Here is a 26,272-nt window from a genome sequence, read left to right on the forward strand (position 1 = left end):
CGGGAGTATGGGGTAAGGGGGTCTATCCTCAGGGCCATCCAATCTTTGTACTCCCAAAGCGAGAGCTGTGTTCGTGTTCTCGGCAGCCAGTCAGTTTCGTTCTCAGTGGGTGCTGGTCTCCGCCAGGGCTGCGCCTTGTCACCAATCCTGTTTGTGATATACATGGACAGGATATCGAGGCGTAGTCGTGGTGGGGAGGGGTTGCAGTTCGGTGGTCTGAGGATCTCGTCACTGCTTTTTGCAGATGATGTGGTCCTCATTGGATCATCGGCCTGTGACCTTCAGCACTCACTGGATCGGCTGGCGGCCGAGTGTGAAGCGGCTGGGAGGAGGATCAGCACCGCTAAATCTGAGGCCATGACTCTTAGCAGGAAACCGGTGGATTGCTTACTCCGGGTAGGAAATGAGTCCTTAGCCCAAGTGAAGGAGTTCAAGTACCTCGGGGTCTTGTTCGCGAGTGAGGGTACTATGGAGCGTGAGATTGGCCGGAGAATCGGAGCAGCGGGGGCGGTATTGCGTTCGCTTTACCGCACCGTTGTAACGAAAAGAGAGCTGAGCCGCAAGGCAAAGCTCTCGATCTACCGGTCGATCTTCGTTCCTATCCTCACCTATGGTCATGAGGGCTGGGTGATGACCGAAAGGACGAGATCGCGGGTACAAGCGGCCGAGATGAGTTTTCTCAGAAGGGTGGCTGGCGTCTCCCTTAGGGATAGGGTGAGAAGCTCAGCCATCCGTGAGGAACTCGGATTAGAGCCGCTGCTCCTTTACTTAGAAAGGAGTCAGCTGAGGTGGTTCGGGCATCTGGTAAGGATGCCCACTGGGCGCCTTCCTTGGGAGGTGTTTCAGGCACGTCCAGTGGGGAGGAGACCTCGGGGAAGACCCAGGACTAGGTGGAGAGATTATATCTCAACACTGGCCTGGGAACGCCTCGGGATCCCCCCGTCAGAGCTGGTCAATGTGGCCCGGGAAAGGGAAGTCTGGGGCCCCCTGCTTGAGCTGCTCCCCCCGCGACCCGACCCCGGATAAGCGGATGACGATGAGGATGAGGATATCACGACTCCGAATATTATGAATCGTAACGACTGCGATGGGTTCTCCGACGTCTCTGGTTCTTCCACTTCAACATCAACCTGAACCGCGACATGGAGAACAAAGGGATTGTTGCCGTTTGTGGACTCCCGGATCGGGAGGAGCTCAGCCTGGGGGCCGCTCAGCCCTGGGGGCCGCTCAGCCCTGGGGGCCTGCGGGTGTCAGGGGGTCCGCACCGGAAACAATCTCTTTCTCCTTCATGTCGCGGTTCAATCTGGACTTCAGGGAGACAAACACAGCGACATCGGTTGACGTGATTTTAATAGAAGGGCCGCAGGTCAGATAAAGACCTCCAAATTTTCCTCCAAATTACAAAGCACTATGCGGGCCAGGTCCGGTATGATACCCATCTCTGTTATATGCTATAGGCCTATTTGGTGCTTGTAAAAGTCGAACAATGCACTCGCAAACACGGGAAACAATTGAAAAAGACCAAATCTTTATTACAGAAGAAATAGAAACATAATATAATATGTTATACATATTTTGTGTTTTTGAATGGTTTCCCGTGATTAAGAGCGCATTGTTTGGCTTTACAAGAACTGCATAGGCCTATAGCCTATAAGGCCTATAATTATTTAAAAACTGTTACATACATAACAGTTGTAGGCCTATACGTTAACTGTCTTGTACATCACCCCTACCCTGATGCAGCTCTACTGGCTACCAGTCAAGTTCCGCATTAAATTAAAAATTCTACTCCTCACATACAAGTCCCTCCATGCTCTGGCCCCCCGTTACCTCTCTGACCTCCTCCACCCCTACACCCCCCTGCGGTCCCTCAGGTCCTCTGACAAGAACCAGCTGGTAATCCCCGATCTAGACTCAAGACCTTTGGGGATAAGGCCTTTTGCGTGTCCGCCCCCATCTGTGGAACCAGCTCCCCCCCACATCCGCTGTGCCCCTTCCAAGGAGACTTTCAAAAAGTACACGAAAGCACACCTTCTCTCCGAGGCCTAGGGCCTCTAACTCACAACCCCACCCAGCGCCTTGCGCATTTGCTCTCTCACTCACTCACCTACAGACACACCCTACCTCCCACTCTTGTGAAGCGACCTCAGGTATCCTGACAGGCGCTACATACATTTTTTTCATTATTGTATTATTGTTGGCCTATAAAAAAAAATATTGAGAAAAACATGCTGTATTTTCTATCAACAGCTAATATTTTATTGCCTTCAGAAAAATAACAATGAAATCGATAATTTATCTTTATGGACCGACACATAACCAGTGTATAGACCCACTCTTTGCCTCTGCAACCTTCCTTCAATAGCAAAGAAATTGTGTATTTTTCTCTTTGTGCATTCCCATGCCGAAGCTGTTCAAAAAGCCTATGCCCCCCCCCCCCCTCCCCCACACACACACTCCTGACCTCCTGTCTCAGTCTCTGGAGCTCCTGGTTCAGACGCTCTGCCTCGTGTTTGGAGTCCATCAGCTGCTCCGTCTTCTCCTCACTGTCAACGCACACACACACACACACACACACACACACACACACACACACACACACACACACACACACACACACACACACACACACACACACACACACACACACACACACAGGTCAAATCTGTCAATGCAAAATGCATAGTGAGCCATGATAATGTTTAGTTAGCAGTTAACAGGTGGTAATGATCAGCTGATTAAAGACCAACACTAACACTGCTGCAGGTTTAGAGCCACGTCCCGGTGGTCCTTACAGATAGCCTCGAGCGCCTTAGTTCAATACAGAAAAAAAGGCTTCTGGAATAACAATGGACTTTTTCCACAGCCCCAGGAAGAGCCAAATGGAAAGTGAGGGATTTCGCTTTGCTTTTTTACTAGTTGTCATCCATCCAGGATGTGTCTGTTATACAGACTCCAGAGAGCAGGTTCTAGCCATGAAGAACTCGAAACACTCACAGCTCCTGCCTGAATCTGCGCAGCTTAGCCTTGTTGTCGGCTAACTCCACTGAAAGATGGTGCTTCTCTTCTTTGGTGTGCTCGGGGCCCGACATCACTGGGCCCCCATTGGCCCCCACCAGCCCACCAGAGTGAAGCCTCTGTTCTGGGCTGTGCACACCCAAAGACCTGTACCCGTCCCGGGGCTGCTGGCTACTCAGGAAGTCCCGCTCCTGAGTCAGGTCCAGAATGACCTGGAAACACAAAACAAAAGATAATTAAGAAACTCACTCAAGTCACAGGCATGTTTGAGCGTGCTCTCATGTACTCAGTACTAGGGATGGGCATTTGAAGGCATATCAATATTGGATTAAAAAAACTTCGAGAAATAATACAGTGTAGCAGACTCATAATGTAGCCTGAAGTTCTTCTGTGATCTGGCCTTCACTAAACAAATTTATTATTATCTATTAGTCAAATAAATAAGGAAATCAAATACAATTTGTTCAATTTATTGAGCATTTTAGGAGGAAATAAATACTCGAAATCAGTATGCTGAATCGAAATCAGAAAAATTATAATTTTAGACAAAAATATGAATGAACAGTATTGCATACTTAAGGCACAAACTAAAATTTGATTAAAGTAATTTTAAGGCACAAACTGAATAGATTCAAGTAACTGAAGCATAACAGCAAAAAGTATAAGTACTGGTGGGCTTGGATATCAACAGAACTCCCCTTGCAGCGCCCGCCTCGCATTACGCATGATGCGCATATAACAGAACATCAATAAAAATATATAATGTGTAAGACAGAAATACAGTAGGTCTAAAACATTTCCAGTTAGCATAACACATAAGCCCACCTACTGCTACAGCTAAAGTCGAATACCCACGTCATTTGGAATAATCAATTGTTTGAATCGCTGTGGCCATCCCTACTTAGTACCTCGTTAGCCTTCTCCCGTTGCTCAATCAGTTGCCGTAGCGAAACAGCCATGTTGCGGGAGAGAGGATCGAGGTCATCCGGGGTCAACTCTGCCCCTTCTTCCAGCCAGGACAAGTCCAGAACATTCAGCTGGTTATGGGTCACCTGTGATACACAAGCATCCCCACAAACACACATTCTGAAACATAGTCACAATTACATAACAGAAATATACTATTATATGCTGGTTTTTTTTGTCAGATATAAATCTGCAGTTTTATTAGGCGAGTGCTGCATGCAGCGCTCAACTAATGTTCTTCATAAGTTTTATTCGTTCTTTCATTATTATTCTCTACAAACTTTGGGACCTATCTCCAGGCCCGTCTCTCTATGGGCGGGCCATAGGGGGCCGGGCCCGCCCCCCACAATGCTGTGCCCCCCACTTGAGGCACAGATCTCAAAGAAAATATATATATATATATTTTATATTGTTATTTATATTATTAACGCTCCGTTCACTTGCATGGGCTCTTCATAACTTCTGGCGGTGAATTATATTTGATAATTCACCGTTGCCAAGTATAATTGACCGCTGTCAAGGTAACAAAGGATATTTTGCCTCTAATGGCGTCTTTTTGTACCACTCCGCAAGTAGTCCGGTAACTTGTCAACCCCAGCGTCTTCGGTTGCTAAGCGACGTCAACGTCTTTGGCGGACTATTAAATCTGCTGATGTAGGCTACGTAGGACTATGTAACTACGTCAATGTAGCCGCTAACAGTTACCGCGCATTTTTGAAAAGTGAAGCTGGATGACTTTTCGCTAGCTTACATTAATTTCTAGTTCATCATCATGGATATTCGTATGTGGTTGAAAAGCCCAACAACAGTCTCCTCTGCCAAATCGGATACAACACCGACGTCTCCTGATGTTATCGTTGGAGTAGACCCTGGACGACAATCTGAGCCTGAGCCCGTTGCTAGTAGCTCCGTCGTGGAGCCCGATCCTGGGCCTGGCAGGACCTGCAGTGGCCACAGTGCAGAGGCTACCAGCACCCGGTCAGGTGCAACCGCGACTGGGGCAGTATTTGGGCCACAACTGCCTGTCGGATTAGTGGGTGTGAGTGACCTCGGCACTGACAAACCCAAACAGGTTGTGTTGAAGAAATATCCAATCAAAAAAACGATAATTTTCCTCTAGCTGGTATTTAAACAGGGACTGGCTTGAGTACTCGGTGGAAAAGGACGCCGCATTTTGCTATGCCTGCAGGAAATTCAAATCTGTATCATCGGATGCAACCTTCTCCATTAAGGGATTTAAGGATTGGAAACATGCAATTGAAACAGGCAAGGGCTTAAAAAGCATGCAGCTTCAAAAGAACATTTAGCATGTGAAGCAATTTGGAGATATTCAGAAAAACGTAGAGACAGGGAAAGAGATTTAAACTCTCTTAAATTCAGAGCAACTGGCGCGCAACGGATATTACATGTCAGCTGTAATTGATATGCTGGAGTATTTAGTGGTGAGTCAATTGCCGGTACGTTGAGATAATGCTGGTTTTGCCAGTGTGCTAGATGAAAATAGTTCCATGGGGCTGTTCTTGTCTCTCTTCGAGTACACAATGCGCAAAGATCCAGAAGGATCTGACACGGATAACAAAAACAATCCCACAGAATGCACGCTATACCAGCCTACAAATACAAAATGAGATTATTGAAATGATGAGCAAACTTGTGACAGATGAGATAGTGCGACAAGTCGACGATAGCTGGTATTCAATTAAAGTGGATGGCACACGGGATCCTTAGGGCGAAGAAAATATATCTGTAGTTGTGCACTTTGTTGACGAAAACTATGGCGTGTTTGAACGCCTCTTGGTAACGGCCACATCTGAGAAAAGTGATGCAGAGGCTCTGACAGGAGTCATCCTTGATGAGCTCACCAGCGCCGGACTCAGCACGGACAAAATTCTGAGTCAGGTTTATGATGGCGCATCAGTCATGTCTGGCAGGCATGGTTTGCAGAAATTGCTCCAAAACAAGCTGGATCATAACATACTAGGGATGGGCATTTGAAGAAATTTTCTTGATCGAGCATCGCTAGAGTTATCGATCAATTATCGATTAATCATTAACTTTTTTCTATGTTTTTTTTCTAATGTTTTTATCAATGAAATCTTTATTCCAACAATAATGTATGGGCCAAAATTAATACAATACAGTTAACTTGAAGACCTACAACTGTTTAACAGTTTTAAAATAATAAATACAGGCATTACGCCTCGTTTCCACATACGTATGTTTTTCGTATCCGTGCTTCCGTAAATTTACGGAAGGAGTCGCTAGTGTTTTACGTACGGGCATTACTTTATTTACGGACAAAAGATGAAGGAGTTCAAGTGCCTCGGGGTCTTGTTCGCGAGTGAGGGTACTATGGAGCGTGAGATTGGCCGGAGAATCGGAGCAGCGGGGGCGGTATTGCGTTCGCTTTACCGCACCGTTGTAACGAAAAGAGAGCTGAGTCGCGTGCAAAGCTCTCGATCTACCGGTCGATCTTCGTTCCCATCCTCACCTATGGTCATGAGGGCTGGGTGATGACCGAAAGGACGAGATCGCGGGTACAAGCGGCCGAGATGAGTTTTCTCAGAAGGGTGGCTGGCGTCTCCCTGGAGACCTCGGGGAAGAACCAGGACTAGGTGGAGAGATTATATCTCAACACTGGCCTAGGAACGCCTCGGGATCCCCCCGTCAGAGTTGGTCAATGTGGCCCGGGAAAGGGAAGTCTGGAGCCCCCTGCTTGAGCTGCTCCCCCCGCGACCCGACCCCGGATAAGCGGATAGGAGACCGGTACTTTGGAACATGAGGATCGACATATGCAGAGATAAAAACAAACCAACCAGGCTTGGAAAGAGATCGCCGAGGAGTTTGGCCTGCCAGGTACTTAGCCTACAAGTTTTGTGAAAAACATAAAAACTTTCATACGGTATCTCCTTAAAACGACGGCGAAAGTTCAATTTTTTGAACGTATATTACGGACATACCGGACAGAAATTTTACGGAGGGGAGGAGTCTCGGAGGAAAAACGGACATTACGGAGAATCACATAGGAATGAATGGACTTTCGGTCGGAGACGGTTGAATCGCATACGAGAATGTACGTATGTGGAAACGAGGCGTTATAGGTTATAGGCCTATGCGGCGCTCGTAAAGTCCGAACAATGCGCCTACAGGCGCTCTTAAAGGTTTGGAAACGATTCAACAAGACTAAATCTGTAGCCTATTCCAATTACAATAAGTAGCGAACTTATCGGACAACAATAATCAAACAAAGGCAGTAGGCTAAAAGTGGGCATTAAACTGTATAACTGTTATGAAAAAAAAGGGGGGGGAAAGGCCGACATATAATGCCTGCAGCCGGCGCGCGGAAAAGGCTCGCAACAAAAAGATGAGCCACCCATTTACAAACAATTGCACTAGTCTATCTAAAAGCAATACCTTATTGAACATATATAAGGCTGGACTTGTTGCTAAAATATCACAGTTTTGGCAAAATGTAACGACTCCAAGAGGCACCAAGCGGAGCGAGAGTCAACACATTAAGAAAGAAAAGAGCGACTCACATACGGTGGTGACTGTCGTCCATAGCATACAGTAACTCCAGCCTACATATTTTTGTTTAGGAATATAAGCATGTTAACATGCTCGGGGGTCAGATGCGAACGCAGCCTTGTAACTGTCAGTCCAGCAGCAGAAAACACCCGCTCTGACGGGACCGAAGTTGCGGGGATGCAGAGGTATTGTCGCGCTAACTTTGACAGCCTGGGGAACCTTCTTCCATTCACTTTCCACCAGTCGGCAGGGTTATATTCAATTAAATGCTTCAAGACTCACAGTATGCAACACAACGTCCTTTTAATCGATAACAATATAAATTGATTGACGCATTTCTTAACGATCAATTATCGAGCATCGATTAATTATGCCCATCCCTATAACATACCATATATTCATTGCTTTAATCACCAACTTCATCTGGTTGTGATTCATGCAATGTCCAGTGAAGCAGCTGTCGAGGATTTTTTCAGACTATGCAACATGCTGTACAACTTCATCAGGAAGCCAACCATGGCTGTTCTGTGCAAAGGCGAGACCCTGAAACGTCTGGACCAGAGATGGACTGGGCACTGGGCAAAGTTGTGGGGAAGAGTTTTCACGACATATTCACATTACTGACCGAGGTGGAACACACATGAGGCCTTGGAGCCGAGGTTCGCGTCAAGGCTACAGGGCTGCTTCGTGCCATTACGCTGCACAGTTTTCTTTTCATTGCGCACCTTGTTAAGAAACTGTTGTCACTTTTTGAGCTGCCTAACAGACTACTACAAGCCGAAGATATGGACTTGTTCACTGCGGTGACACTTGTGAACAGCGCTTCTGACTGCGTGAAGACACTGCGCACAGAAAACGAGATTTCTGCACTGTGGGATCTCTGCACTCCTCCAGCCACAGCCACCGATGGCTGTGGCGGCGTCGGACCCCGGTCCAAGCAAGAGAAGACGCACAATTAACAAGAACCACCGCGGATTTACAGTTGGTCTAATTTCCGGGACCCATCAAAGGTAACCCCTCTCCTGCTATTAGCTGGAGCTGATGTGGCTGAATCTGAATATACTGTGGCTCGTGAGTTTCTGGTTAAGAAAATAACTTACACCCCGATTCCCCCCGAAGACGGAAAATTGACAATAGCAAACATCCATAGCACATTCAACTGTGCACTCCAGGCTATGCCGACTGTTCTCACAGCCTACACCCTTGCCCTAACTTTAGGAGCTTGCACAGCAATGTGTGAAAACTAATTTTCTTCGCTGAAAAACGTCTTCACAGAGCATCGGCGTAGTATGCTGCACAGACGTTGAAAAGGACCTGACTCACAACTTTAAGAGTGGAAGGATATGTTAATGAGGAGGTTCAGCTCGGAGAAACGCTGCCTCCCGCTGTACTGACAGGAGGGAGGGAGGGAGGACAGCGCTGACTCCACTCAAACTACCGTGTGTGTGTGTTTGTGTTTGTGTGTTGGTGTGTGTGTGTTTTTCTGTGTCTAATGGCAATGCATATCCCTCTGTTAACTTCTTTTACACCCAATATGTTGTATAGTCCGGTGTTTTATGGATATATATTCATAGCATTGCTTCTATGTAATGTATTGGGGGGGTCATATTGCTGTTGGTTATGTTTAATGTGATGATTATGTGCTGCGTGAATAGAGTATAGTATTATTCAAAATATACGTACTGTAGGCTAATAATAATTGTGCCCCCCTATGCATTTCATATGCCCCCCTTAAGGCTCAGGTCTGGCAACGGTTCTGCCTATCTCTCCTTTCTAAATTTTTCACCTAGAGACTCCATTCAAATTTTTAAATATTCAGAATAGCTTGGAATCGCTCACTTCTTTTCAGATTTTTTTAATAATTTATACTTTTTAAGATATCCTAATTTTAAAATATTATCTTTTTTTTTAACATGGGAGTCAATGGGAGTGGTACTTCAAATGTAGAAGTAACGTAACTAAATCAATATTCAACCGTTTATCTTCGTTCAAACCATTTAACAAATCGACACTATATCGGAATTTCGATATAATTTTAACTTTTTTCAGAATCAAGGTTTTAGTTTCATACTGCTTCGTTTTCAGTTGGTCTCATTGATTTACGTTGACGCTGGAGAGTGATGACGTTCAGCAGTGCTGCCAGATTGGGCAGTTTTTCCAGCCAGATTGGGCTACTTTTGGAGGACGTTCAGGCAGTGTTGCCAGATTGGTTGGTTTTTCCCCACTCTATTGAGCTACTTTAAATCACGCACAGGCTCGCTATTCTCTTACACACACACACACACACATTTTATGTACTTTATTTGATTCCACATTACAAGTTAATCATTTTAGGAACCAAATGTGATGAATTATCCAACAACTATTTGACCAACAAACATCCTGTTATGGGAATGCATCATTAAGGGTACAGGAAACATCTCCTTTTCCAGATGAACATGCTCCCTATAACAGTTGATATTGAGCAGTACTTAGCTAGCTGTCTGGCCCTTCTTTTACTTAGTCCACTGATGTTAAGTCCACTGACCACCAGCCTATGCACATGGCCTAGACTGCCACCCACACACACACACACACACACACACACACACACACACACACACACACACACACACACACACACACACACACACACACACACACACACACACACACACACACACACACACACACACACACACACACACACACACGCACGACGTTTCAGATTCTTCAGTTCAATTCATTTTATATTTCTGCATCTTTAGCAATGCTTTTCATTCTGCGTTAACTTTATTGTTTCCAACTATTAGCTTTTTCTGGTGTGCATGGTTATATTGTTTACTCCATTTAGACTTTTGAACTTTTGTTCAAATCCCTTCACTTGATTTAAGCCATTTAACGTTTCTTTATGTCTTAATGTATGCAGCTTTAGTAAAAAATATTTTCAACCTCACTTTGTACTAACTACAGCACTCACTGCATTTTCTACTTATTACGGCATTTTTTGTCGTAATAAGTAGTCCAGTTCGGCGGAAAAAAACACCCAATCTGGCAGCACTGCCTCCGCGCTCTAACATCAGCGTAAATCAATGAGCAACTGAAAACGAAGCCGATATGGAACTTAAAATGTGATTCTGAAAAAAGTATAAAGGGCAATCGAAATTCGGTTTCAGATTATTGAAGATACAAGTGTGTTGATTTGTTAAATGGTTTGAACGAAGGTTAACGTTGAAAATTGACTAAGTTACGATGTCTGAAGTAGTTTAAGTGTCAGAGAAGGTAAGTCAATGCAAGACATTTACAATATAAGTCAATGTAAGCCATCAACTTGCATTGTAAAAAAAAAATGCCGAAAAACACAAGAGAGATAGCCATCATGTCGTTAAAGAGCTGTACGTTTTGATAGTTTTATGGTTTCTGTAGCTGAAAGTATGCAGGAGCAGTTAACTGCACAAAAAACAGTCAAACGGAATAAAGAAAACTTAAGGAAAAAAGTAGATGTGCTTAAGGTAGCAACCACACTTACTAGCGTCCAGATTTATTCTTGACAAGGCAAAAACAATTTACTCAATGCAACAAAGAAGAAATGTTTTATTGCAGCTCGTTAAATAAATAAATCATTTATTTGATGAAATAATATCATTGATGAAGTCAACTAATATCTAACCATTATTGGCAACTTTGGTATTAGGGGTATAAACCACTCTGGGGTGTCCCCTATGGGAAATAAAGGGGACAATGTTATTTTGTACAGGATTTTCATAATGATGTCGTTCAGCATTTTCCAATAACAGGTCGGAACGTCGTGATACGATTCTTACTCACTGCATTTGTCACAGTTTCTATGGCGATGGACTAGACTGGGTGCCCGCAGCCCATTCTGCCTGCGATTTGAATTCCCCCTTCAGCAGGGTCTGGACAAGAGCAATACATTTCTTTCTGCTTCCTATACGTTTTTTGCAGGAGCCAACCATCAAGCTGGCTAACCCCTTGGCGCGCTATTGGCTACTTTAACGCAATGACGAAAGGGAATCGACGGCAAGCAGCCAATTGCGTACAGAGTCGTTGGAACTAGGCCCGTTGATCACGCCTCTCGTGCTGAAGGAAATGACAGCCGCCTCCCCAGACCAACGTGCACTCTACGATGGAGCTTGGTCTGGCTACAGCCAGGCTAGCACCCATCACCCAGCGAATTGTCCGTCAATTAACCGCCAATTGCATAACTGTCGTGTCTGGGACTGTGACTGACGTTGCATGTGAATGTTTGGTTGACTTGATATTATAGTTTGAGTAAATGTATGAAACCAAAAAAATATGGACCACATGCACGCAACACACACACACCCACCGACCTCTTGGATGTGAGAGACGATAGCAGCCTGGGTCTGGATGTCCAACAGCTTTATCTTCTCAATCATCTCCTCCTTGCGCTCGCACTGAACACACACACACACACACACACACACACACGCACAAACACACTTCTGAACATGGATAATATCAATGCACGGTACATCAACAACTGAGGAACACTCATCTCAGAGGCAATCCCTTCTTTTCTGTGTGTGTGTGTGTGTTACCTGGACAGCACATCCCAGAATAAGCAGTAGCATTCTCTTCATCTCCTCCATGCTCTTGGCTAAAGGACAACAACAGGTTACAAACTACGTTACAAACTACGTTACATCTTTGAAACAAGTGGAATATATAGCCATTATGAAAACCTATGCAATTTTACTTTTTCATCTCGTTATGTCTTTTTATTCAACAATGTATGCAAGAAAAATATTGAGTTTTATATAATGAAAGTTAGATTGCTAGCACTAGCACTGGGTAAGAACCTCATCTGGTTAACTGTGCCTGGCTCTGTGTGAGCCCCCTTTTGAACACTTGGGTAATTCATTTTGCCTTTTCATCCCATGTGTCCACACACCATTATCATGGCTTCCACATAGGTGGGTGAAGAACTGAGAGACGGGGCGTTTCTTATGGTGGTTTATTATCAAGGACTTGCACTCGTGGGCTCTCTGATCGATCTGCAGCCACTTTAAACCCTTAAGATTAAACTCTCTACATCAACCCCCGTTATTTCATCAAGGGCAGCCTCCTACCTCTAAGCCGATAGAGTTTCAATTCATTCAATAACACGCAGAATTTCATGACATCTCACTTCATTGACATGAGGTTAGACTATCTATGTATATCCGTTTTTCTACATGGTCATGATCCAAAGGTCGCAGACCTTAAACCATCATATGTAGTAAACACATGAGCAACAATTGCTAAAAATAACTCTGAACAGCGCAGGCTATTGTACTTGAATACATACTCTCCAGAAATGTATAGGCCTATGAAAGTACATTAGATGACTGAGTGTGTGTGAATAAATAAGTGTGTGAGACTGAGCCCAGTTGAAATAGTTAAGGACATACTTCAGGCAGGTGTTTTTCTTGATCATTTTGTAATTTGCTTTATTGCCTTGAGAATCATTGGATTGTATTTGCCCAAAGTGCTTTGTAACAACTGTTTAAAAAAGTGTGTTCCTCTGTTCATGCCTGCGTGCGTCTATGTGTGTCTGCGTGTGAGTGTGCGCGTTACCTGACAGTCTTGAGAGTGTGAGTGTGTGCGTTACCCGACAGTGTGAGAGTGCGTGTTACCTGACATTTTGAGAGTGTACTTGTTACCTGACAGTGTGAGAGTGTGAATGTAACCTGACAGTGTTAGGGTGTGTCTCTGTGTTACCTGACAGTGTGAGAGTGTGTGTCTCTGTGTTAGCTGACAGTGTGAGATTGAGAGTGTGTGGTACCTGACAGTGTGTCTCTGTGTTACCTGACAGTGTGAGAGTGAGTGTCTCTGCGTTACCTGAGTGTTATGCCGCTTTTCCACCGCACATGTAGCTCGACTCGACACGACTCGACACGACACGACTCGACACGGTAGCAGCACGGGTCCTTTTCCACCGCAAATAGTACCTCCTGGAGGTGGGCGGGGTTGGCTGCGCGAAAGGGCCGTGACGTATTTTTGTACGCGACGCAAACAACACCTACGCAACCCACACATGGACAGAACCCACACAACAACAATGGAGGACATCGATGCGATGGTATTCGTGTTCGTATTATTAGCTGGCATGTTGAAGAAGTTGAAGAAGTGGAATATGTTGGCTGCGGCGCTGCTATGGCTGTTACCAGCATGGTTGCCATGTCGCTCTCGTGACTTCGTCACACTCTCTGGCCAATCAGTGGCCGGCCGTCTGCCGACGTCACCTTTTAGCATCGGCTCAGCTCGCTTGGAACCTAGAGCGAGGCGGTACTAGAAAAAGCAGCCACTTCAGGTACCAGATACCATGTTTTCGCGGTGGAAACGCAAAAAATGCGAGCTGAGTCGAGTCGAGTCGTGTCGAGCAGGTACCATGCAGTGGAAAAGCGGCATTAGAGTGAGAGTGTGGTACCTGACAGTGTTAGAGTGTGTGTCTCTGTGTTTACCTGACAGTGTTAGAGTGTGTGTCTCCGTGTTACCTGACAGTGTGAGAGTGTGTGTTTCCTGTGTTACCTGACAGTGTGAGAGTGTGTGTCTCTGCGTTACCTGACAGCGGGTCCTTGGCAATACAGAGGACATCTGGAAGCGTCATGACTATTAACTGCCGTAAAGTCTCCTAAGGCACAGGAGGGGAAAAGACAAACAAGGGATTTAACAGTAATCTATGATTGTTCAAATAGAGAAGGAAGCAGAGTGTAGCTGTAGGTAAAGGGATTCATTGACCTCCAATGGGAAGTGACTCAGTCAGCTGACTCTGGACCAGGTTATGAGGGCCTGTGTGTTGGCTGCTAGCCAACAGGAAACATATGTGGTCAGCAGAGTGTGTGTGTGACACACACACACACACACACACACACACACACACACACACACACACACACACACACACACACACACACACACACACACACACACACACACACACACACACACACACACACACACACACACAGTTTTGATCAATTCTTGGGTGTTCTATTTGAAAAGAGATAATCTGGGCCAGAAGAACAAGTGCAACATGCTACACTTGTGAGTATGCATGTCTGTATGCGTCATCGCTGGACCATAAGGAAGGAATCTTTGCACAAAATCAAACCTATAAGTAAACCAAGTCAACTATACTGGAATAAAATGCAAGCAACCACACACCTCAGAGATATCTCTAAATTGTTGTCTTCAGCACAAAAGATCCACAATTTAACACAGCATTTGAATACTTACAAAAATACATCTTCCTGTAGAAAGGGTACGGTTGGCAAAATGACCCGATTACGTGATTAAAACCCTTTGCTCACCATGTCGACGCAAAGCTTTATGTTTAAAAATCGAATAGATAATGCATGCACACAAACACACGCTTTTCTTTCTACTCAGGTGAGGGACAACGAGCACAGGTGTGTTGTGGAGAGCTTCAGATACTGTTACACCAACAGGGAACCTGATCACTAGTCTCCTTTGGTGACCAAGCACTCTCTCACACACACACACGCACACACGCAGTGTAAATTAAACATGGAAGCCGGCTCACAGATGTCTTTCAAGAGATGGGAGTTGGAAAAAAAAGATATTGGAGTACTGCAATACTGTTCTGCTCCAACAAAGAACAGGTAATATAATACCTTTTGAATTAAAAATAAGGCAGAGAATGGAAAGTACAGCAGAACATATAAACATTAAAATGTTGGAATGCTGAAGACTAGACAGGTTCTTGGATTTTGCAGACTGTAACATTATGATAAAGCCTGAATCATATATTTTCCATTTCACTTGGAGGAGTCAACATTAACACTCGTTAATGCGTTTACATGAGACAGCTAGATCGGATTAAGCCTTATACCGATTTTGCTACCCGAACGGACCGTGTCAATTAACCGAACGTGCATGACCTTTAAGAGATTGGATAATGGCCGGAGCATGGCTGAATCCCCTACTCTAGGTGGCGCTGTAGCCCTTTCAACAAGTGGTGATAGAGCCACTTCCGGTTAACCTCTACGTCCCAGCAACAACAAACACAGGCGGCGGCATTCAGTAGAGAGCCGTCAGTTCACTTCGGGTCCATGTGATTTCGCCGACGCTACATTGTTCTTACCTCTCGGTCGTTTGCGGACTCCTCCGGCGGTGGAGCAGCTGGAGGAGTCCAGCCGAAAGAGTCCTCAAATTACCAAGAGGTCGGAACAATGGAGCGGTGGAGAAATGACATGAGGGGTATTCCATCTAAGCCGCTAACGAAAGAGGCGCTAAATTGATTAAGCCCGGTTAAAACTAACGCCAAGTTCCACTTGAGGCTAAAGCCATTCCATTAACGTAGTTCAGCTGCGCCTTGCTCAGGCTAGTTCAAGCCAGGTTTACGTTATCGTGGATTACGCACACTCACAAGATATGTAACCAGCCCAGAACCGTGAATTGGAATCATGGATCAAATGTCCGAAAAAGGACAGAGTGGGATCTTCTCCGGGGCCGGTTGCACCAACTGGGCGTAACTAAGCCTGGTGCTGTTCTCCAGCAGGTGTTCTTTGCCAATGCTTTGGATTTATTCTGGAATAGCAACAGCCAGCCAATAAGCAGTTGAATTTTCCAGAGGATAACCGGCACAATCAATACTGAACCACTTGCATCCATTGGTCGAAAATGCACGATTTTTTTTTTATTAAAGTCTATTATGGTTTGTTAACTGAAAAAGCAGATTTCTTGCATAACCTGCACATTTGGGTTGTTTCAATCTATCCCCTCCATCACCTCTACATACTAGGGGTGTAACAATACACGTATTTGTACCGAACCGTTACGACCGTGGTGCGTAAATGTGGCGTACATAGCATTAATATGGCAAATGTAAAGGCTTGTTTTGGGATGCAGAATTTAAAACTATAGTCGGAGTTCCCCCCGGACCGTTTAGCCAAAGTATACCTGTCCGACTCCGTAATCCGACTCCGTAACTACCGCGACCCCTCAGCAGCTCTCCGACGGGATGTCGGATACGCAATGCAATTCGCCGCCCGATCTATCTTATATGTTGACTACAAACCATGTAAGCAGTGTTGTAAATAAACTTCCAAAGCTTTTCAAATCTTATTTGGTGTTTTATTGGTCCTTAAGGTGCAAAGTAAACAATGTACAAAGTAATTAAGGTGCAAAGTCAAACCGGAGAAGTGATTCCGGACATGATTTTGTTACGAGGACCAATCAAAGCCCTTGCCGTCTCCGTTGCGTCGACCAATTGGTCCATGGCGTCGACGGATAGTTAAAAAATATTGGATGCGCACGTAAGCTACGGAGAGGGTCTCCGACAGGCTCTCCGTGTCTACGTACAGCACTTTAACATGCACACGCATTTGAAAAAGCATCAAGGTGTTACTATCACCGTTGCCGTGGAAAAAAAAAAGAACAAGCTGTGCAAACCCAGCAACAACCCCTGTGTGGTAATTCAGAAATGCAAATGCCATAACCAAGTTATTGGCGTTTTCATTGCTGCTGATCTACGGCCATTCTCCGTTGTTGACAAACAAGCTGTTTTTTTTTATTTTCCTCTTAACTATGAACCGTACCATCCTGTACCGTACCGTGACTTCAAAACCGAGGTATGTACCGAACCTTGACTTTTGTGTACCCTTACACCCCTACTAGATAACATGTATAGGCAAGTTTTGCATTATAACAATTGGTTGTTATTATTGAAAAGAAAGACATGTAATTTGTAAAATGTACATGTATCATGCATGTTTTTTTCTGGAGACAAAATGTATTATTTAAGATTGCTAGCATAGATTTGTTTATGATCTGACTGTTTTGAAAATGAATCAAAATAAGAGCCTCCTAAGTTCAGTTAATTTGGGCAGTTGAACAGGTATGGATCAAGACAGAGGTACATCAAGGTATATGGATGCGTCACTCAATGATAACCCTAACCCTAACGCAAGGTTTAACTGACCCAGTTAAAAGATTAGTCTCCCGGAAATCTTGTTGCAGAGCCACTTTACTCTTGCCTGCCGAGACAGGAGTTGTAATGCAGTCAAAAACTCCCTTCCTACCCAGCAGAATACCAGGGTTGAACCAGCCTCTTCTCTGTTGGACCCTTGCCTTCTGCAACGCAACAAAACATAAAAAAATATATTTTATAGTGAAATCCATGTGTACGTTCATCGAAGATATTGAGGTGCACTGATGCACTGAATGTGAATAAACATGGACGCACAAACACACAAACAAGTATGAGCCCAGAGGATGTGAAGTTTCAAACATCCTAGGCAGGCACTGGGGGGCTTTGTTCTCCTGTTCCCATGGTTACCAAGGAGTGGTAATGCAACAGGCCTATAGGGGCCTGGGGGGGGAGCCAGTGACAGAAAGGAGCAGGAACCAAAAGGAAGGGCAAGGCAAGAATAGAGTGAACAAAGGATTGACTAAATCATCCTCAAAAACATTGATAATAGTACCAAAAAAGGTCTCCCAAATAATACATTACAAGTATATCCCTCCTGATTGAATTCTATTTGTTGCAGAGCCATTTCGCTCTTGCCTGCTGTTAGTTCTTAAAATCTAAAACCTTAGCAATTCATATTGGGAGTGTAAACTAAATAAGAAACCTGAAGTCTGTTGGAAGTCAGACTTCTGTGCAGTGTTTCAGCGAGGCACACAGAATCTGCCAGTGTCAGGTTACAATGCATTTACACAATAGAAGAGGGTTAGGGTGCGTTGGGAGGCAGGGCACACACACACAGACAAGGGAGCGAGCCCTTCTGCTATTGTTTGCCCAGTAGGTCACCCTCCCACACCCCACCCTACAGAGACCAGAGCCCTTTCTGCCAGCCCAATGAGAAGAGACAGCCTGCCCACATGGTAAAACCCCAGCACTTCCACATCTCATTCATATGACCGGATGGGAGGTTCGATTGTTGCAGTTCTTCTAGATCTGTCTGTCATTAACCATCAACAAACAGATTAACTAACCCTTCTGCCAAGCCTGAGCCACTTTAAAGAATGTGTAACACACACACACACACACACACACACACACACACACACACACACACACACACACACACACACACACACACACACACACACACACACACACACACACACACACACACACACACACACACACACACTAAAGAAGATCTTGGGTATGTTGTCCATCTTAGTCTGATTTAGACAATGTAAACTGCACAAGAAGCGTGTCTGGCATTTTGCTCATAGACTAGAGAGCACATGACGTTGTTCAAGAAATGTACCAATTATTATAGGCATAATTATTTAGCTCACACAAGAACATCATGCATCCTATTAGAGCACTTAAATAATAATTAAATGATATTTATATAGCGCTTAATATGGTACTCTAAGTGCGTGTCGGGTTAGTGAGAGCTTAGTCTTAGAGGAGATGTGTGTGTCTATGGAGTATTCTCATCTTCTTATCACCAGGATGTATAACTGCCATATTAGCTGCCATATTGTTAGAATTGATTATGGATCTGATTCTGTTATTCAGCTATAAATGGTCATTTATGAATATCAGCGTGTGAACTTGGCCATGGCAGAGTACGATGAGTGGAAAAGCCACATACAGCAGGTTTAATGTTTTGTTCAGATTGGTCTTCAATGCTAGTAAGAGGCCTGAGGATAATATCTCCAGTCTGTTGGCTCCTGGTCTTCACTGATAATGAGAGGCCTGAGGATAATATCTCCAGTCTGTTGGCTCCTGGTTTCACTGATAATGAGAGGCCTGGGGATAATATCTCCAGTCTGTTGGCTCCTGGTTTCACTGATAATGAGAGGCCTGAGGATAATATCTCCAGTCTGTTGGCTCCTGGTCTTCACTGATAATGAGAGGCCTGAGGATAATATCTCCAGTCTGTTGGCTCCTGGTTTCACTGATAATGAGAGGCCTGAGGATAATATCTCCAGTATGTTGGCTCCTGGTTTCACTGATAATGAGAGGCCTGAGGATAATATCTCCAGTCTGTTGGCTCCTGGTCTTCACTGATAATGAGAGGCCTGAGGATAATATCTCCAGTCTGTTGGCTCCTGGTTTCACTGATAATGAGAGGCCTGAGGATAATATCTCCAGTCTGTTGGCTCCTGGTCTTCACTGATAATGAGAGGCCTGAGGATAATATCTCCAGTCTGTTGGCTCCTGGTCTTCACTGATAATGAGAGGCCTGAGGATAATATCTCCAGTCTGTTGGCTCCTGGTTTCACTGATAATGAGAGGCCTGAGGATAATATCTCCAGTCTGTTGGCTCCTGGTTTCACTGATAATGAGAGGCCTGAGGATAATATCTCCAGTCTGTTGGCTCCTGGTCTTCACTGATAATGAGAGGCCTGAGGATAATATCTCCAGTCTGTTGGCTCCTGGTCTTCACTGATAATGAGAGGCCTGGGGATAATATCTCCAGCCGGTTGGCTCCTGGTCTTCACTGATAATGAGAGGCCTGAGGATAATATCTCCAGTCTGTTGGGTCCTGGTCTTCACTCATATATTGAAAGACACTTTCCTCCGGGGAAAGGGTTGTAGAGAAAAAATATTGGTCGATCTATGCATGAAGACGCATTATGTATAGAGACAGAATCAGCAGTCTCTTTTCCAGCAAATGGCTTTTGTGTGGTACGTGCGTTTGTCTAGTTAAAAATAGCATGTCCCCTCAAGAGTCAATGCATAGCCATAAGCATGTGTGTCTGTTGACACAAAAGTAGCATGTCCTTTACCATTCATGGACATGAGCATGGTGTTTTGTTGCTCATGTTTTCAAAGCTATACCCATGACACCTGTGAAACGTCCACAGATACAGCTCCTCATCCCCAAGACCAATCATCTACCAACCTTCGCAAATCCAGACGATATACAAGACAGGGGGAAAATGGAACAATTCAAACTAGAGTTCAATAATGCGATTGTGGAACTGCTCCTCTTGCCCTGAGCACATTGAAGTGCCTGGCTTTAAAGGTGAGGGCCTTGGACGTATTCCAATCCAGAGAAGATGTTCAGGCCGGTGTCATTGTGGTTTTAGGTGTTGATGTTATTTGGATGTTGTCAGTAAAGTAAAAGTTCTTCTGCTTCAGTAAAAGATAGCAGTGCAGCACAGCTCCAGTTTGACTGCTGCCTGCCAACGTGCACCGTGTAGTCAGAGCCGAGGTGCGTTCTACTCCACAGGCAGCAGGGTGTGCTTACCTGGTAATAACTGCGGATCTGTCTGGTGAGCACCGTCAGGTTGTAGAGACGAAGGGACACATCATTGTTCACGTTCTTATTCAGGCGCTGATTGGTTGGGCTAGGGTCACTACGGAGACACAAATACAGCAGTCTTAATTAACACACACACACACACCCCTATGAAAACAGTTGCACACAGACACACACACACCAACAAGGTTGTGTGTGTGTTTTTCCTAATAACTGATTTGCATAGGAGAGGGAGCAGGGAGGGGCTTTGTCGGCTTGGTTGACATACTAATGCGAGAGGATGGTTGTTTAAGGTCCATTTGAATCTCCTGTCCATAGACACCATCAACCACATTTATTTGTTGCACAATGTTAAAATGAAGCAGCCACTTCCAAACAAGGCTGTCATTATTTAATCAATAAGTCTTTAGTTCTTCTTTCCAGATTAAAGCATTGGGTCTGCCTATATTGGTTCAATAGAGTGCATAAAGTACATCAATCGGACACGAAAAGCAGCAAAGCAAATTAAGTTACAGGAGAATACAAATACATAATGCACTGATAACTAAGTATCAAGTCCTGGAGTCCCTATGACTGGAGTGATGTGCTTTGGGCTTTTTTCTATCAGTTAGAAAGGATGTATAACAGAATCTTTAGCAAGGATGTGGTCACACACACACACACACACACACACACACACACACACACACACACACACACACACACACACACACACACACACACACACACACACACACACACACACACACACACACACACAGGAAACGTTTACTCACTCAACCCTTTCATACTATCTGGACTCCTCAATGCACCTGCACACCAAAGCACAAGCTCTCTTTCGACACTGTGTGCCGCTACCTACATCTGGGTCATGATCTTGTGTAGAAAGACGCCGTCCACCAACTCCATGAACAGGTTGACCCGCTCCTCCGAGCTCACCCCGTCTGGGGAACCCAACGGACCCAACGTCTGGATCTAGCAACCAGAGAGAGAGACAGAGAGAGAGACAGAGACAGAAACAGAGAGTGAGGGATGAAAATGTAAGCAAACAATAGTATACTACTTTCATCATAGGATGAAATCAAACAATGATTCTAAAAAGTGTTAAATGGAAAACTTTCACTGACACGCTTGGGGAAACTCCCGACACTTTTTAATGTGCGGCTGTGTGCATGATAATCGCTGTGCAAATAATAACAAAGCCAGGAAAATGTGGATGGATGGCTGGCTGTCTGGCCTGTGAGCTAGCCTAACAGGATATGAGGTCACGGGAAAGCAGGAAGTAGGCCTACATCAAGTCCAATGACCTGCGCCGATGGACTTGACGACTTGAAGAAGAAAAAACCTGAAGCAGTGCAAATTAAACCGAAAAAAGGTATTTGTGAAGCAACATGAAAACAACATGGATTCAGGATTAGGGTCACAGTATCTCTCTTTGCATCATGACACCAAGCTCCCAATGCAGACATCAGACCATCTGGGTCAACACTTAATCATTAAACGTATGAGGAGGTCATGAACTGTAGGTCTGAGAACGTCAGTAGCGACCACTAGGCACCTACTAGATGAAGTTATGAACTGTAGGTCTGAGAACGTCAGTAGCGACCACCTACTAGATGAAGTTATGAACTGTAGGTCTAAAAACCTCAATAGTGACCTCCTACTAGATGAAGTTATGAACTGTAGGTCTAAAAACCTCAATAGTGACCTCCTACTAGATGAAGTTATGAACTGTAGGTCTGAGAACGTCAGTAGCGACCTCCTACTGTGTTGAACTGAAACGTTGTGGCACAACATCCACTGTCTCCAATACCTCTAAACACGTAGAAGGACAAAAGTTGACACATCCACTGAACTGACTGATGATCGACCGGCCAGGAGAAGCAGTGCATAAACAGTATATAGTACAAACAGGAGAAGTAAAACACAACCCCATGTTGAAAAGCCCATCGATTCTTTAGATGTATTAAATATAATTGGATAAAGTTGAACATGAATACACGATACAGTTAAACGTACTAGTGCTTACAGATACAGTTGAGCTGACCTAGAGCCCTTCAGAGATAAGGTCATTGATCTGACTGAGGGAGAGAGAGTGGAACACCACTCACCCATAAGTGAAGAACCCCTCACCCATAAGAGTGAAGAACCACTCACCCACACCACCAACGGCGACTCCATGAATTGGACCAACAACTCTGATAAAGTCAGATCCATGTTGATTGTCTACAGAACAATGCTTCCACACGTTCCTCACTGGTCCTTACTGGTCCTCACTGCACCGGTCCTCATCGGTCGTCACTGCTTCAGCTCACAAACTGTGGTCTGAAGCGGTTCCCGAAACATCGTAAAAGTAACTGCGGTGAAAGTAACCGTTTGTCCGAACTTCGCACCACACTTCTGTGTTGCCAAGGAGATCCGATTCAGACCGTAAGAAGATCTATTGAAAGTTTTTTTTTGTCATGAAGCTCAATAAAACGCCAGGAGTGCCCGATATTGAACCAAATTAAAGCGGCTTGGCGGGTTTTACACGTTATTTTCCTATTCCTATATCCTTTGTTTAGAGTGTCATTGTATAGTCAATTCTACACGAGGAAGAGTGACACTAAGCGAGGTCAGGTTTGACGGACAGGGGTGAGGGCCAATGCAGTGCAGGAAGCTGTAGTCCCGCCTCTCAGATAATATAGCCAATCAGTTACCCTGCGCGAGGTCGGATTTGACGTGTTTGGGTGAGGGCCAATGTAGGGCAGAGGGATGGTACTCCCGTCTCTCAAATGATATGGAGTGGCGAAGTCACGCCCCTTCCGGTAGAGCTCATGATGGGACCTGTGAGATCGAAAATTATTAATCCGTTTCAATGGAGAGAAAGTAATTATTTTCTGGTCCCAGTCCCGGATTACACATATATTATTTGTGGATTTCAATTATAATTTTTCATGTCAAGAGTTTGACCGTTTATTGTGCAATTGTTCAGTTGAAGACTGTAGAGAAAACACAATGAGAAAGACTACTACACGCTCGTAGTCACGCTTCCTGCGACTGGCGTGGACAAGACCGGCAATCTCCTTCTCCCAATCGGCATAACTGAAACTCTCCACATGCCAAATTACTGGATATCAATCAAAGACTCATAATTATCTTTATGCCATGTACTAAAAAAAAATAAGTTTTCTCTTTTCAAAACGCCACCTCAAGCGTTTTATTAGCCGTTTTATGTTATTTTTTGCTGGAGAAGGAGGGGTGGGCAGCTGAAAGGAGTCGTAGTGAAACAAATGTTTCGGCCCGACATTCGAGAGGTCCTAGTGCACGGCTCCGTTAAAGGCACCCAGTGCAACTTTATGTAAACATTCAATGAAAAATAAACATTCAATTTCTAGTCTTTTTTACACGTAGTAAGTTTCAATAACTCCATACCATTACATATCGACATTCAAGGAGCAAAGATGAGACGTCGTTGTGTGGTGAGAACTGATAGAAAATCGTAAACAACAACAATCGCCGGTGGGGAGAAGCCATTTTTCCATTGACTGGAAGCCTGCTTTATTTATTGTAGGTTACAAAAAATAAAGAAAATGGCGGCATTGTTGTTATCGATTTTGTATCAGTTCTCACCACACAACGACGTCTCATCTTTGCTGCTTAAATGTCGGTATGTAATGGTATGGAGTTATTGAAACTTACTACGTGTAAAAAAGACTAGAAATTGAATGTTTATTTTTAAGCCTCGAAAGTTGCACTGGGTGCCTTTAACTTCTCGTGTCTGAGGTTTTTCCTTTTACTTAACATGAATGACGTTGATGGTTTTTAGGCACTGTGATGACTTTTTATCACTAAAAGTGTTTTAGTGATAAAGAGATTTTTAGACTGGTTCAGCTGCTGCTCACGTTCTTCTGCTTGCGTTCATTGTGTAACAGATTAAAAAATGACAAATATTTTTGCATCCTTTCATTTTATATTTTGTGGTTATGTGAGTTTTATTTCACCAAAATCTTGTATTGTTCATGTGGTAGTTTTTAGGCATTGGGAGATTTATTTGTTGTGTAACTGCGCCCTCTATTGGATAGTGGTGGCTATACGCTGGATTTTTGCGTTCCTTTCCCAGTTTGCGTTCCACTGGATTGAGAGAGGTAGGCTACGTGTCCACAGCAGTGCAATGTGAACTTGAAATATACCTGTTCTAACTTTAGTTTTAGTGCATAAGGTAACTTGTATTTCAGGATGTGTGGACTTAAATTGAGTCATGTTTTGTCGAGAACATTTATGTTTTGTGAGCTTAAAGGTCCCATGACATGCTATTTTATGTATTCTTTAATGTAGGTATTAGTGGGCAACTATGGCGACACATTAGTGCCATAATTCACTAATGTGATAAAAGATGCATTCGGGCGTATTATATTATTCCCCACGCGTAGATATTAACTGCGAGCGCGCAAATGATCTCTGCGCGCGCGGAAATTACCTCTGCGCGCGCAAAACAGCCTCTCGCGCGCACAAATTACCTCAGCGCGCGCAAAACAGCCTCTCGCGCGTAACAGCCTCTCGCGAAAGATGTTTTTACGCTCGCTCGAATTTAATTTTGGCACTATGGGGGAGGGAACCAAGGCAGGGCGGGCTTTCCTATGATTGGCCGTTTCTGAAGCGCGATATTTGATTGACAGCCCTCCTCTCATTCAATTCTGAATTGTACAGTAAATGGCTGAAACGATAGTTACGTATTGTAACTCCAGATTCTATGAGTATAGGCGCAGCCTTTTAAGTGTCGGCCTCATTGTCCTTTAAATAGCTGAAGAAAAGCTGTTTATTGGGAGCAGAACGTCTGCCGGCGCTGCGAAAGGCAGACGTCGTTGAGGCACGCCGCACGCGGACGTAATTGAGGCCCACGCTGTTGGTGGTCGGGGATTACACATTTTTCAGTGCTACGGCTCACGCCTAGGGATAACCCAATAGCGATAGCCTTAAAAGGCTGTGCCTATACTCATAGAATCTAGAGTTACAATACGTAACTATCGTTTCAGCCATTTACTGTACAATTCAGAATTGAATGAGAGGAAGGCTGAGGAGGGCTGTCAATCAAATATCGCGCTTCAGAAACGGCCAATCATAGGAAAGCCTGCCCTGCCTTGGTTCCCTCCCCCATAGTGCCAAAATTAAATTCGAGCGAGCGTAAAAACATCTTTCGCAAGAGGCTGTTACGTGCGAGAGGCTGTTTTGCGCGCGCTGAGGTCATTTGCGCTCGCGAGAGGCTGTTTTGCGCGCGCAGAGGTAATTTGCGCGCACGCAGAGATAATTTGCGCGCTCGCAGTTAATATCTACGCGTGTGGAATAATATAATACGCCCGAATGCATCTTTTATCACATTAGTGAATTATGGCACTAATGTGTCGCCATAGGCAACTAACACAGTATTCAAAGACGTTCCCTAAATTCAGCCGTGGTGCAGAGTTACAGCCACTCCGAGCCAGTCGCACATTGAGCTTCCCCCAAATGCGCTGTTTCGGTGGGCGTGTCAAGGAGGAGGGTGGGGGTGTGGCCCTGAGCAGCTTGCAGCCACCATGCGCTCT

The 26,272-nt window shown here is 44.6% G+C and overlaps 1 protein-coding gene across 1 annotated transcript; it reads right to left on the reverse strand.

Moving 5' to 3' along the window:
• Positions 1 to 1,043: 1,043 nt before the first annotated feature.
• LOC132457518 (protein Daple-like) lies at positions 1,044 to 23,350 on the reverse strand. The gene is made up of 10 exons (XM_060051775.1): positions 22,869 to 23,350; positions 21,574 to 21,686; positions 20,700 to 20,808; positions 14,080 to 14,149; positions 12,075 to 12,133; positions 11,847 to 11,930; positions 3,927 to 4,070; positions 2,998 to 3,230; positions 2,465 to 2,546; positions 1,044 to 1,308 (listed from the first exon to the last, which is right to left on the reverse strand). Exons 1-10 carry the CDS (start codon positions 22,926 to 22,928, stop codon positions 1,228 to 1,230), a joined length of 1,035 nt encoding a protein of 344 aa, XP_059907758.1. The 5' UTR covers positions 22,929 to 23,350; the 3' UTR covers positions 1,044 to 1,227.
• Positions 23,351 to 26,272: the final 2,922 nt, after the last annotated feature.

The sequence above is a fragment of the Gadus macrocephalus genome, chromosome 5 (genome assembly GCF_031168955.1).
Source record: "Gadus macrocephalus chromosome 5, ASM3116895v1".
In the NCBI taxonomy this organism is placed as follows: domain Eukaryota; kingdom Metazoa; phylum Chordata; class Actinopteri; order Gadiformes; family Gadidae; genus Gadus; species Gadus macrocephalus.